This window comes from Equus quagga, chromosome 1, assembly GCF_021613505.1.
Source record: "Equus quagga isolate Etosha38 chromosome 1, UCLA_HA_Equagga_1.0, whole genome shotgun sequence".
Classification (NCBI taxonomy): Eukaryota; Metazoa; Chordata; class Mammalia; order Perissodactyla; family Equidae; genus Equus; species Equus quagga.
Window position 1 is genome coordinate 21,060,350 of NC_060267.1, and position 14,482 is coordinate 21,074,831.

General features: G+C 38.1%; 1 protein-coding gene across 2 annotated transcripts in view; it reads left to right on the forward strand.

The window, feature by feature from the left end:
- SLC38A4 (solute carrier family 38 member 4) overlaps positions 1-14,482 on the forward strand; it is a 70,390-nt gene that overhangs the window by 37,930 nt on the left and 17,978 nt on the right. For both annotated transcript variants that reach the window (XM_046644375.1, XM_046644385.1), the window contains 5 exons: positions 4,149-4,379; positions 8,521-8,611; positions 9,118-9,233; positions 12,034-12,107; positions 12,570-12,662. In XM_046644375.1, coding sequence (XP_046500331.1) covers positions 4,261-4,379; positions 8,521-8,611; positions 9,118-9,233; positions 12,034-12,107; positions 12,570-12,662 — 493 coding nt within the window. In that variant the 5' untranslated portion in view covers positions 4,149-4,260. The remainder of the gene's footprint in view (positions 1-4,148; positions 4,380-8,520; positions 8,612-9,117; positions 9,234-12,033; positions 12,108-12,569; positions 12,663-14,482) is intronic.

Sequence of the window (14,482 nt, forward strand, 5' to 3'; positions counted from 1 at the left end):
CAGAACTCAGGAAACAGTGTACTTACTGGATTACTGGTTTATTACAAAAGGATACCACTCAGGAACAGGCAGGTGGAAGAGATGCACAGGGCAAAGTATGGGGAAGGGGTGTGGAGCTTCCGTGCTCTTTCCTGGTGTGCCACCTTCGCAGCCACTCCTTGTGTTCACCATTCTGGAAGCTCTCCAAACCCCTTGGGTTAGGATTTTTCTTGGAAGCTTCATTACATAAGCCCGACTAATTAACTTAACCTCCAGCCTCTCTTCTCTCCCTGGAGGTAAGGGGTGGGGATGAAAGTTTCAACTTTCTAATCATCTGTTTGGTTCCCCTGGCAACCAGCCCCCAACCTTAGGGGCTTTTCAGAAATCACCACATTAACATAAATTTAGGTGTGGTCGAAAGGGGCTTGTTATGAATAACAAAAGATGCTCCTTTGACTTTATCATTCCAGAGCTATTTCAGGAACTGGGGACCAAAACCAAATATTAATTTATTGCATTACATTAGGAGCTCTGTGCCAGGAACCAGGAATGAAAACCAAATATTTATTTCTTATTATATCACAATATCACACAGCTGAAAATCAAATTTGTTATTTTGAACATAGCATCAAGGAAAGATCTCTGAACTTTGAGTAATAAGACAAAGAGATGGAACATAAAGGGAAAATTTTAGCAATATAGATCAAGAGGTCTAATAACTTGACTAATAAAAGTTTTAAAAGGAGTAAATATAGGGAGGAAACCATTTTAAAAATAACACAGCATTTTTCTGATCACAAGAAAGATACAAGTCTTTTGATTTGAATGGGCTCTCCACCTGCTGAGCAAGATGAATTTTAGAAACCACTCACATTTATTTGCATCCTGGAGAAATTTCAGTTGATGATAAGGAGAAAAGTTCTAACATCCTTCAGAAGAAAAAAATCAAATAAATGAGAATCAGACTCATCAGTAGAAACTAGAAGTTGAGACAAATGTCTTCAAGATTATGAAGGAAAATGATTTTGAATCTAGAATTCAAACAATCAGCAAAGTTTGAGCACAAAGTAAAGACATTTTCCAACATGAAACAACTCAAATTCTGTTTACAAACATAGACACGTTGTGTGAAAAAAAGTTATTCAAGGCGAATGGCATTTAAGAATCATTGGCAGCTGGGTGAGGTCCGGAGGATGGAGGAGGAAGCCACTCTGAAAAGTAAAAAAGCATGGAAAATTCACTTCCAAAGTTTTAGTAATATAGGATTCTATTTTATTTATTATGTAGTCAAATATGCCGCTTGGTTCTTTGGAACATACTATTTACACAATCATAATGCTGTAAATGCTAATTATTGGTTTTTAGTATTTAGAAATAACCTATAGACAAATTATGAGACATTTAATTGTTTTACAGAATAGGATGAAAATATTATGAATCTCAACATTGTAAAAAATATTTCATTAACTAAAACTGAAATTAGGAGCAGGAGGAAAGGCAAGATAGAAAGAAGTACACTAATTTTCTTATCTGTCATAGGTGCCATAGAGTTGATACACCAAGTCAAAGGTTTTAGTGAATAATTTAAAGTTAGAATGACTAACTTTGAAGAACTAAAAACAGAAACTGTCATTAGTGAGTGGTGGCTACTGGGAAATGAAACTGCTACTAGGTGATGGGTGAGAGAAACCTTTGTACTCGTTTATTATGTTTCTATTTTTTCTTTTAACCATATGTATGTCTTACTTCTAGTTCCTCTGGTGACTTTTAAGAGTTTTCTCTTTATCTTTGATGTTACACATGTACACTACCTTGTATTAATAAATATGTTCATTTTTATTCCTCCCACTTGAAGCAATTTGTGCTTTTTTTTAAATCCTGAGAATTACTGACTTCTCCATTTCTTGACAACTCTCTGCCATTATGTCTTCCCATTTTGTCTCTCCCTAGTCTCACAATTCTCTCATATTAGAAAGACTATTAGAGTATATTTGAACTTCTTATTTTTCCCTGCCATGTTTCTTAACTTCTTCATATTTTTTTTTGTTTACCTCTTTGTGATATAATTTGAGTGATTTCCACAGATCTGTCTTCCAATTTCATTACTCTCCCTTCAGCTGAACTTTCTCTATTTCAATGACTATATTTTGTTTTTTAGAATTCCTTTTTCAGCTTTTGTTCAAGCTAGCCTGATCTTCTTTTACAACATTCTTATTCTGTGGATATTTCTTATTATGAATCTTTTTATTACTCTTTATTATATTAATTTTAGTCCCTTTTAATTTGCTTTGCAATCTGTAGTTACTCAAGCATGAATCTTATCATTTCTTGTGCCTCCTGACACTCATCCTAATGAGTTTCCATGTGTGTTTTGTAACTTTTGTAATTTGGAGTGTGAACTCATCCCATGCGTGAATGACCTTCCACAGATGTGCTGCTGCAGCACTGGATTGTGGAGGCATTCCCTTGTGGTTGTTTCATTTTGTCACAGGATTTAAGGATTTCATGAGTTCCAGAGCAATTTTTATGTTAATTTCTCTGCTCAGGATTTCCTTATCAAATGGATAGTGTGCCTTCCAGAACCATACCTTCCAAGAATTATGATGTTTTTATCAATACGGTATTCCCTCCTTTCCACAATTTTGCTTTCTGTGAATTCAGTTACCTGTGGTCAACCATGGTCCAAAAGGATTACATGGAAAATTTCAGAAATAAACAATTTATGAGTTTTAAATTGCTTGTCGTTCTGAGTAGTGTGATGAAATCTCCTGCCATCCTGCCCAGGATATGAATCATCCCTTTGTCCAGCATGTCCACCCTGTATGTGCTACTGCTACCATCTTTTAGTCACTTAGTAGCCATCTCAGTTATCAGATTGACTGTTGCAGTATCTCAGTACTTGTGTTAAAGTAATCCTTATTTTACTTAATAATGGCCCAAAGTGCAAGAGTGGTGGTGCTGGCAATTCAGATATGCCAAAGAGAAGCCGTAAAATGCTTCCTTAAGTGAACAGGTAAAAGTTCTCAACTTCATAAGAAAAAAAATTGTACGCTGAGGTTGCTAAGATCAGTGGCAATTTTTATTACAGTATATTGCTATAATTGTTCTGTTTTATTATTAGTTATTCTTGTTAATCTCTTACTGTGCCTAATTTGTAAATTAAACTTTACCAAAGGTATGTACGTATGGGAAAAAACATAGTATATATAGGATTCGGTTCTATCCACAGTTTCAGACATTTACTGGGCGTCTTGGAACATATCCCCCATGGATAAGAGGGGCCTACTGTACAACGATTCAACAAGAATTGAATGATTTTAGTAGTAAAAATTTCAGAAGAAATTGTATCAACTAAATATAATGCATTCGTACCTTTTTTTTTTCTTTTTACACAATGCCAGTCCACCCCTTTTCACTTTATGATTGAGGAAAATGAAGTCTAAAAAAGTTAAATAACTTGTGCTGAGATTCAATGAATTAAAGACAAAGCAGAGCCTAAAATCTGGATCTCATGGTTGTTAAAATGCATTTTAATTTTGTAAAGATGGTGACTGATGCTGATTCAAAGATAAACCTGTGCTCCCTCTTGTTACTATTCTTGACTTCGGCTTCATGAACCAAGTGCCTGCAAGTGGTCCCCTAAATGTGATCCTACCCTGTGTTGCATGTACCAAGCATTTTGGTGGTGTTAGTACTTTCATGCCCAATTAACAAATTAAAGTGGTAATTTTCCTGTGTTACTGCTAATAGAGACACTGATAGATTCTGCCTTGGCAACTCTTCCTTAGTCAACAATTTACTTTTGATGCCATTTCTCTTAATTCATGCAATCTGCTTACAAATACCTAAAGCTTCTTGAAGACTGCTGCCATGTCTTAAGATTTATTTTTTTCTTCCCACAGTGACTAGCAAAGTACCTGCCATGTTCGTATATAGGCACTCTATAAATATCTGCTGATTTGGCAGTTTATTAATAATTTTCCTTCTTCTCTCCCATTTTCCATTCTTGTATTGGATAAAGGAAACTTTCCAGATATATTTATGTGACATTTTCAAGAGTTTACTTCCTTTCCATGTTTTTACAGAAAGGATACACGAAGTAGGTGATTCATATTCATTTATCTAATTTAAAGAAAGATGTAATGATTTATTTTGTGTTCTGTTTGCAGAACAGAGTGTTCTGAACATCAACACAAAGTAGAAGAGCCTTAAGCTGAAGGTACAGTATCTTGTTTACACTGAAGGAGCTTGTGTGTGGACGAGAAAGCGCTGACAGCTCAAATGGACCCCATGGAACTGAGAAATGTCAACATCGAACCTGATGATGAGAGCATCAGTGGAGAAAGTGTTCCAGATAGCTACAACGGGATGGGAAATTTAGAAAAGTCAGCAATGAGCAGGTATGGGGTTAAAAATGACCAAGTTCCATGGAAAAATAAGAAACATTTATGGATGTGAAAAACCAGATTTTTGTTAAAGAATTGGATTTATTGTCCATTTGAGAGATGACAATGACATCGATGTTAATATATCAACTCCCTGATCCTGAAGTACACATTATTATATCATTATTATGTGTCAATCCTTTGTGTGACTCTTTTAGAAGTGAGGTTACAGGATTCTTGTCCCTGTTAGTAATCTGGAATAACTTAAATTATATTAGCCTATCACTCATCTTGCCTTTTGGACTATTCTCTCTCAGCTTCCTCCTCCTTTGACTGCCCTTTTAATGTTGCTGCATCTCCATTGTTCTGTAAGGATTCTTTTCTCACTAAAAATATCCTATGAGCAAGCTCATTCACAACTCTCCCAGCTTCACCCACTGAACATATGCCATATCTTCAGCCTGCTAGACTTCTCAACCAGATTTCACATCATTATATCCAACTGTTTATTACACATCTCTACTCATGTGTCTGAATTGCCTCATTTATAAAGTCCAATTGTAATGTCTAATGTTGAGTGCCTATAATTCCCTTCAATATCTGCTCCTCCTCCAGTAATCCCAATCTTGGTGAAAGTCACCACTACCATTCAGCAGCTCAATCAAAAGATCCTAGGGTTCAACTTTGACTCATTTCTTCCCCCAAACTGCACATCTATTGTTTGATTATATCCAGTTGGTTCTACCTTGTTAATGTTTCAAATCCACCCTCTTCTCTGTATTCTATTGCCATCTTACTTTGGGCCCTCATCATCTGTCACCTGTCTATTACACCAGTTCTGATTTGTCTCCCTGTCTTACATTTTGCTCTCTTCCAACTAGCCCTCCATGTCCCTACAAAAATAATCTTTTGTAACTGCAGACTGACTCGTGGTCCATCCCTGGGTAAAGCCCTTCAGTGGCTCCCCATTAACTATCAGGTAAAGACTAGACTATCCATTGCTTGGCATGTAAGGCCTTTCATGAGCTGTGCCTCCCCGAGCTCTCCTCTCCTCTCTCTTGCTCTGTTCCTAGATTGTACTCTCTTCTCTAGCCTTGTTGAGCCACCACAGCTCCCTGTGACTTCACTCATTCCGCTCCATCTGCCTGGAGTGCCCACTTTAAGTATCATCCACCCACCTTCCCCTTTCTCTCTGTTGATGCCTCTCATCCTTCAAGACTCAGCCCAGTGTCAGGTCTCCTGTGAAGCCTTCCACCAGGTAGAAGTGACCACTCCGACTTTTGTGCACCCCTTCCCTATCCAGATGGTCATCATGTCACTACAACAGGTTAATAGCCTCTGGTCCTAGCACATATCACACTGCCTGGTATGTAATAGTGCATGATAGTTATTTGAGAAGTCAATTAATTTCTCACAAAATGTTATGTAACACAAATAGGGCGTGTAACGCAAATAGGACTTAGGACATGCAGAAGTGAATTTTGGACCAAATCTAGACCTGAAATAGAGAATATTATCCTCAAACAAGGACGTCTCATTTCATTCATCACATCCAGGAAAGGCCCATCAGGAGGAGCACTGTCCTTCCTCCAAGGAGTCAGTGCAGACAACTCCGGTGTTGGGCTAGAGAGGCCATGGAGATGGAAATCGTGGCGTCTTCCGGGTTGCACGACTTGAGGAGGCACAGCGTGGTAGAACACAGGGCTTTTGAATCTTCAAAGTAGTTGCCTGACTTTGGAGAAGATATTTCACTTCTTTGAGCTTCAGTGGAAAATGCAGAATGGCAAACCAGCACCTACTTTCCTGGGGATGAAATGAGTACCTGGAAGGCAGATGAAGCTCAGTAAACTTTTGTCCTTTCTCTTCCACTTTATTGCCCTTAGTAAATCGATCAAGTCTGAGGGCTCCTTTGTTTCTGAGAAGGATGCACACAGATATGAGTTCTGCAGAGCTGCCCAAGCTGAAGGGGACACTGTCCCCAAAACAGTCCTACAGAGTCATTTGATTTGGTCTTCTAAAAGTCTTAGTGGAAAGAGCAAGAATGTTTTTGTTAAGCTTCGTATAGTGTTTCCTGGATGACTTCCAGTGACTTAGCTTTTAACTCCTGACTCAAACACGAGGCAGTATTCTGCAATTTTGTAATCACTTTAAAAAGATGGGTTTTGTTTATATTTGCTTTAAACCGATCCCTTAAATGTAAATTTTTGGGAAATTCTACATAATGCATTTATTTGGAATCATTATACTTACTTTTTCAATACATGCTGGGTTCAGTATCAAAACATTTCAGACACTGGGGACATTTCTCATGTATTTTATACAATCTTGGCGTGTTTTATGACTACAACTCATCTCTTGCCAAAATAAGAATATGCAAATGCCTCAAAAAAGAAAATCTATTTGCGTTCACATTCTAAATTTTAAACACTACTCACGAACTAAAGGATTCTAGATTATTGATTAAGGTAAAAAATAGAATGTTGAACATTCCAGAATTTAAATTCAGATGACACTTTTGTTTTTATAATCCTTAGACCTATTTTAGGCTCCATTTCATCTTATTGTCAACTATGAACGTTATGTACCAGTCTCCACATAGCAAGTAGATTAAGTACAGACTAATAAAATAAAGCACAAAAAGGAGGGGGGAGTGGAGGGCAGAGATGGGAGAAGGCAGCATGTGAGGGCATAACGCTTCCTACGGGAAATAGGAGGAGAACACCAGGAAATGTTCCTAACTTGTACACCGTGAAGTTCTAGAAAACCCACTCCTTGGGTTCTAGGAAAGCACATAAAACTTTGTGATTTCGTCTGCTGTTTCCATCTACAACTGATATTGTTCTCTATTCTCAAAAAGTAAGCCTGTTATCCCTCTTTCTCACAAGATAGTTTCAGGATTAGCTCCTATTATAAAAGGGAATTTGTACAGATCTTCTGTAATAATTATTTTCCACTTTTTTATTTCCACGGCTTATTTTGATAAAACACTCTCCAACTATTTTATCTTACTCTCTCATGCAAGAGATGCCCTAAAAAAATGCCCTAAAAATTGGAATCTATCTAATTATAAAGCACTTTTAAGACACATATATAGTCAAACATTTCATGCAACAAAAAGAAAGCCTGTGTGATGTTTTTCAGTGTCAGAATGCAATGGTGGCAGCTGGACTCATTAGTCGAGCCTTCTAGAAATATGGCTGCCACTAGACCCATGTCGTCAAAGCCCCTGGCATGTAACTGCAGGAGCCGACCAGCACAGACAGGCAGTGCACAGCTCCAGCCTATGCCCAAGCAGACCGTGATCTCAGTGTTCCGTGGGTAGTGAGATTTTAAGGTCCTGCTTCCCTCCCAACCCCTCTACTAATTCACTGAGTATTTAAAAAATATTTTTGCTAGTTTCGTCTATTGTCTAATAACCCGAGTACATTTTCAGAGTAATTAAAATACACACACTCACATATGAAAACAACCAAACAGAACACAGAGCTACCGTTGAACTACTTTCCAGCAAGGGGTATGTGGATAAACAGATGGAGCCAAAAGAGAGGAAAATACCAGCTACAGGGCCCTGCCTGGGACTGCAGGGTGCTCTGGAAGATCCTAGACTTGCAGTCCGGTGGGTAGGGGCCTGCTACTTCACCTTTCTCGGCCACAGTCGCCTCATCTTTAGATTTCCTCTCTTATGGATACTTGAGCATGAAATAACATGAAGATCACAGTACCTAGGCACTTAATAAATATTTATTGAATTAATAAAATCATCTGATTACGGTGTGTTAGTTGAGAAAACTCAGCCACTACTCTGTACGCTTTCTTGGGAAGGGCTCTAAATGGGAGCAGAATTAGCTCTAATTCTTCTCTTTCTTGCACAGTTAATGTGGGAAGAAGAAATGTGGCTTAAAAATGGTCTCCATTAAAAGAATATTTTCTTCCTCCATAACTTCCTCCCTCCCTCCCAAGGTACATTCCTAACTGGATCTCAGGTGTTGGTCTGGAAGGAACATTAGCAGGAAGGAGGAGAAGAAAACGGTTTTAGGTGTCTTGTTTTTCCTCCCCTTATTCAGTTACTTACATCAGCTGAAACATTCGTGTAACGTAGAGCATTTGCTTAGATGTTTTTACATTCCTATTTTCCTTTTTTTGTGTGTGCATTCAGTCAATTTGCTAATGGAGATGATGAAAGTCAGAAGTTCCTGACAAGTGGATTTTTGGGGGAAAAGAAGCTGGCAGATTATGATGATGAACATGTGAGTGAATCTCTGCTCTCAGGCAGTAAACAGGACTTAAGGGTGTCTGATCTACCCAGGTCTCTGCGGGAAAACAATGTGACTGAAATTTTCCAAGCCTTCATCAGCACATTCTCTGTTTATTCAGGCCCTTACTGGAATAAGGGCTTGTTTTTCCTGTTCGCCATATGGCTGTATAAATCATTTATGAAATTTATTTGTTTTTTGGAGAAATCATTCTAACCCAAATGGAATCTGCCATCATACATGCTTTCCCTTCTTTGTGTTACTTGACCTGTATTTTTTATTTTTACTGAGATCCCTGCTGAAACCAAGCGCAACATTCCATTGAAAATTACACGCTTTTATTGAAATTGAGTAATGGCTGTAGTCACTCTGATTTTATCTTAGTCTTCCATTTTGGACCATAATCTCCTGCAGTAAAGATGATGTGAGAGTAAGAATAACCCCCAAAAGCTTCATCCTTTGGCAAATATGTGTTTATAATGTGTCCCTTTTTCTTCAAGCATCCTGGAACCACCTCCTTTGGAATGTCTTCATTCAACCTGAGTAATGCCATCATGGGCAGTGGGATCTTGGGCCTGTCCTATGCCATGGCCAACACAGGGATCATACTTTTTGTGTAAGTGAATGGACATATCTGCATGGTTCAAAGCTTGTACATACCTGGTGTTCTGTCAGTTAGCAATCTGAAGTTTGATCTTTGTGAACAGGAATAATCTGAGAAAGTATTAGCATATTGCTCTTTCTTTTAGATAAAACAGCAACCCGAGGAATAATCAAAGCAGTCTAATCATAGTACTTGTTCAACCAACCATCCCTAACCCAGTGGCAGAGAGTTTATGTGCTCAACCACTCCAAGTGCTGGAGCAGCCCCACCAGTCCATAGGAACCGTTTTACAAAGTAATTCATTGTTCAGGGGATGCTTAAAATAATTTGCTGTTGTTTCCCAGAAGCAAATCTGACTTTATCGCACTCTTAGGAAAAAGACCACTTCCCACACCAGGCCTACAGAGCCGTGCATGCCCTGGTTCCATCTCATGCCCCATCTCCTCTGCCCCTAAGCACCAGGTACACTGGGCACACTGGCCTTCTCTCCATCCCATGAAGGTGCCGTGTTCTCTCTCACCATAGGGCCTTTGCACATGATCTTAGAATCCTCTTCCCTTTTCCTTTTCTTCTGGTTAACTGCTCATATCTCAGCTCAGCCTCACCTCAGTGCTGCCTTCCCTGACCTCCATAACTCAGACAAACCACCTTATTATACACTCACTAGTTTTAATGTTTGAGTGCAGTTGTCTGATTCATTTGGGTTATGTCTGTATCCCTTGCCAGACTGCAGTCTCCAGAGAGTTGAGCCCATGTCTGTTTTTACTCACCACATGTCTGTATCCCCAAGTCCTAGCACAGTGCCTGGCACAGGGAATGTCAGCAGAGTGGCCGAAGCTTATTCCTAAACCTACACACTTTAACCAAACTTGGTCAAATGCTACCTAAGGGTAGCAGTGTCACATAGCTGACCTGGAGGGTGGACACCGCATCGTCTGTGACAGACGGGCACAGACATTTGTGTGCATTATGTATGACCTGGTATTTTCCAGGACACAGTTGGCAGCAGTGGAATTCTTCACAGGAATAAAGTCTAATGTTAGGCATCTGTGTGAATGCAGATCACAATCCCTAAGGCAATGCTGGAGAGTTAAATAACTGTCTAAGAATGCAACATTTATATTATAAATATATGCTATTTATGTTTTGAGCATCACTTCTGATTAGATAATCACACAGCTATTTGAGGGCTAAGGAATAGGCAGGACTATAAATATTTATATTGTGTTAGTGCTTTGATGGAAGAGTTTTAGGTATAATATTTTTTAGCCAAATGGGTTTTTATATCAACTTTACTTTTAGAAGCCATGTTTTAAATAAACTAGTTTTTTTTAATTTTCTGAATCTTAACGGCTAGAGATGTATTCATATGTGTATTTGTATACTTTTGTAATGTATGGTATCTCTAAGACAAAAAGACTGCCTTCTCCTTATTAATTATACATACCATTCAAATAATTAGGGAGTTATCATAGACCACTGATGAACAGAAAAAAGAAACACTCCCCCCAATCCTGGAGTCACAGATCATTCTCATAGGATTTAAAACCAAGGGCCTCATTTCAGGCCTATAAACATGTAGCCAAATAATTTGGCCCAAGCAATTAAATTGCTAGACATCGTGGGTCTGTTTTGCGTACCCCAATAGACAGACTGGGTTCAGCAATCTCCTTTAATTCACAGCAAGTGACACAGGATTTGATTGGTTTCACTTTTAGTATTTTCTGCCAAAACAAGTCTATGTTTAGAATACAGGGAATGCTGTTAATTTCCCAGGGAACAAAATTATATAGTCTAAATTACATAATTCTTTAAGAACAGGTAAATTCATAAGGCCTGTGGAAAAATATATGTCATTGATTAGACAGCTCTGGCAACATATTTTATGGAAAATGAGTATAATATAGCTATGGTAGTTATAAAATTTATAACTCATGGTCCAAATATACATTTGCAACATTGGCTTCATCGGGAATTACCAGAGAATCAGATCAGCTGTGGGGAAGTTGTTTAGTGTGCTCTCATTATGTAAAATAGACAAAGAATAAGATTTTTTTTAAAATTTCAGGTGAAGTTTAGTGTTGTTCCTTAATGTATTACAAGGTACTTTTATCTATATTCTTATTTTTGCTCTCCAATTCCTAGTTTTGGAGAAACACTGATCACTGTGTACATGAAACCATATCTGCCTGTGGACATGTGGAGGGTCCTGAATCAGAAATGCTTCTTTCTGAATACAGCAAAGGAATTTTCCTGCAGCCTGCATTTCCCTTTCTCTGTTTCTCTATTACACAGGCGATTGTCTGACCCTCTGTTTCGCAAGGTGTCTTGCCATCTAATGCACACGATCAGTGGTAATGAAGCTCTGACTCTGCATGCCTTGGCTTCTATATTTCTAGATTTTCAATTAGGGTTTAGTCGGACGATTGAATAGCCATTGCATTATAAATGTTGATGCATATGTCATGCAAATATGATGTACATATACCCGTATGTTGAGTAAATAGATACAGTATTTGCTAACTTGCTATACATTTAGCATCTAAATTATGAACCAGATTCTACCACTGGGTCACACTAAAAAAACTACGTTAGGAAATTCAGGTAGTAGGTTTTGGCACATAAAATTTGGCAAATCCCAGTTCTGTGACGTTTAAGAGTATGTGTGGAGTTCTGAAAAAAATTTCTCAGCTTCCCCAAAATACACATCCTTTGGAAAGATAATGACCAATGTGATAATCTATTATAACATCTAACATTATGTCTTATTTGTTATAAACACTTTATTTTTGACTCTCGATTCTCTCCACAGAATCATGCTGCTTGCTGTGGCAATATTATCGCTCTATTCAGTTCACCTCTTATTAAAGACTGCCAAGGAAGGAGGTACGCTACCGCCTAAGTCGCAGATGTTCCATTTTGATTCTCGTTAAAGGGTATTTCAGCCTGTAGCGCCGTAACGGTGGGATGATTTTGGTCAATTTCATATCTCATTTTCTTCTGACCCCAATGACATGGTTTCTCAATGCTTTTAGTTATTCGGGCAACTGAGAGAAGTGAAAGTCAATTAGCTCAGGTTGAAATCAAATAGAAAGAGATTTTTGGTGGATGATGCAAATAACAGTTTTGACTTGCTGCATGGAGCTAACACGAATGAAGCCATTGCTTCTTGTTAGGAGAATATTCTAATGTCTTTCATACCGGTTTTTGAGATTGCATCTTTTGGGTTTATAATTTCCGGATGGTCTTTCTTTACATTTTTGAGACTCCAGTGTCGAATTACATTATAGAAATATGTTAGTCGTTAAAATAACCTTTTTAACAAGGATATTTTATCTTTGATTGTAGGGTCTTTAATTTATGAAGAATTAGGGGAAAGAGCATTTGGATGGCCTGGGAAAATCGGAGCTTTTATTTCCATTACAATGCAGAACATTGGAGGTAAGGGGATATAGCTTTCAATAGACCGCTTAAGCTTTCCTAAAGAATGTTCAATAAATAAGAAAACTCTTATGGCAATGAACAAGCACTTTAAATACAAGAAAATATCTGCTTTATAGTTCTTAAATGTAAAAAATAAATTTTCTCATTTATTGTTTCCCCTTAATTAAAAATAGCAATATCTAACAGTGAAATACTGTATAAAACCCCATCAATTGAATTCTAGAATTAAAACATAGAATAAAATTTCTCTTGATTTCAAATGTTATTATGGCTTTAATTATTACTTGTGAAAACTAAAGCATTAGTGTTTCTTCCTATCCTTGCCAGAACGGGTGATGTTTCATACGTATGATTGAATTTATTTCATAAAATTTAAAATTAAGTATCTGAGGGACATAGCCAAATTTTGGGGTCCTTGAGACACAAGCCTGCACAGAGCCAACCCACTGGAGACTGTCCCTAGAAATTGTGCTAAGGCAAAAATCTAGCTAGGCGTCAGAAGCATCTAGACCCATGTTTCAGATGTCCAACTGGCTACATCCTCTTGCAGAGCTATCCCCACATAGTGGCACTTATTCCTCAACTTCTACTTGCTTCTTGCCCAAACCTGCTATTCTATTCCTCCGTTCTTCCTTCTCTCAATGAACAATACCAGCAGCATCCAGTTTCTTAAGCCAGAAATCAGGGTCTCAGCCTAAGCTTTTCCCTTTCTCCCTAACCTTGGACATCCAGTCAAATACCAACTCCTGTCCATTCTGTCTCATACTTAGCTCTTGAATCTCTCCTCTCCTGTTCTCTTCTCCCCAGTTCAGGTGATCATTATTTCTAGCTCAGACTGTTGCAGTAGCTTTCTAACTGGTCTCCTTGTCTTGAACGTCCCCTGCTCCCATCTCTAATTCATCTTCCAGATTCACTTTCTCAAACTCAAATTAATTCTTGTTTCTCTTGTGTGTAAAATTCTTCAGTGTACCCTCATTATTTTCAGGTAAAATTTAAACTCTTTGTCCTGACACATAAGGTTCTTCATCATCTTTCTTCTCCCTACTTTTCTGATACCTTCCCTACCAAACCCACAGCTGTCATCTATCTATCCATCTCTCTCTCTATTTATCATCTATCTATCTCTATCTGTATGTATCACCTATCTCTATCTATCATCTATATCTATCCACCTGTCTATCTATCCCCTATGTGTCCTGTGTCATGCCGTAACAAACTGTATTCAGTTCCCTCCTCTTGTCCTGCATCCCTAACACACACACACACACACACACACACACACACACACACACACGCATTCTCTCTCTGTTTGCTCACACAATCCAACACTTCTCTGGGCTATTAGGTATCAGTTCCTCTGGGCTCCCTTGGCCCTGTTTGTATGTATCTGGTATGTTACTGTTTTTAAAAAGATATCTTAAAACTCTTGAATAGAGAATAGACTTTTGGAGTGTGATGTACCTGAATTTTACTCTGTTTCTGTCACTGTCTGTGACCTTGGGAAAATCACTTTACTCCTCTAATTTTTCCATCTATCAAAATGAGAGTAATATCCCATCCCCACGAGGTCATTGTGAGGATGAAATAAGATAACATATGGTGCATAATAAGGGTTCAGTACAGGCTTCCTTCCTTCCTGGTTCTCGGATTCAATTTCCACGTCTCTGGAGCCCACCTGATAACTTGTTAAATGGATATTTTTACAATTATAAGACAAATATATGCTAATTGTGAAAAGCTAAAACATTACATAAATACATAAATTACAAAGAAATGTTTATGTATGGCACCTTTAGAAATAACTACTCCATGTTTGC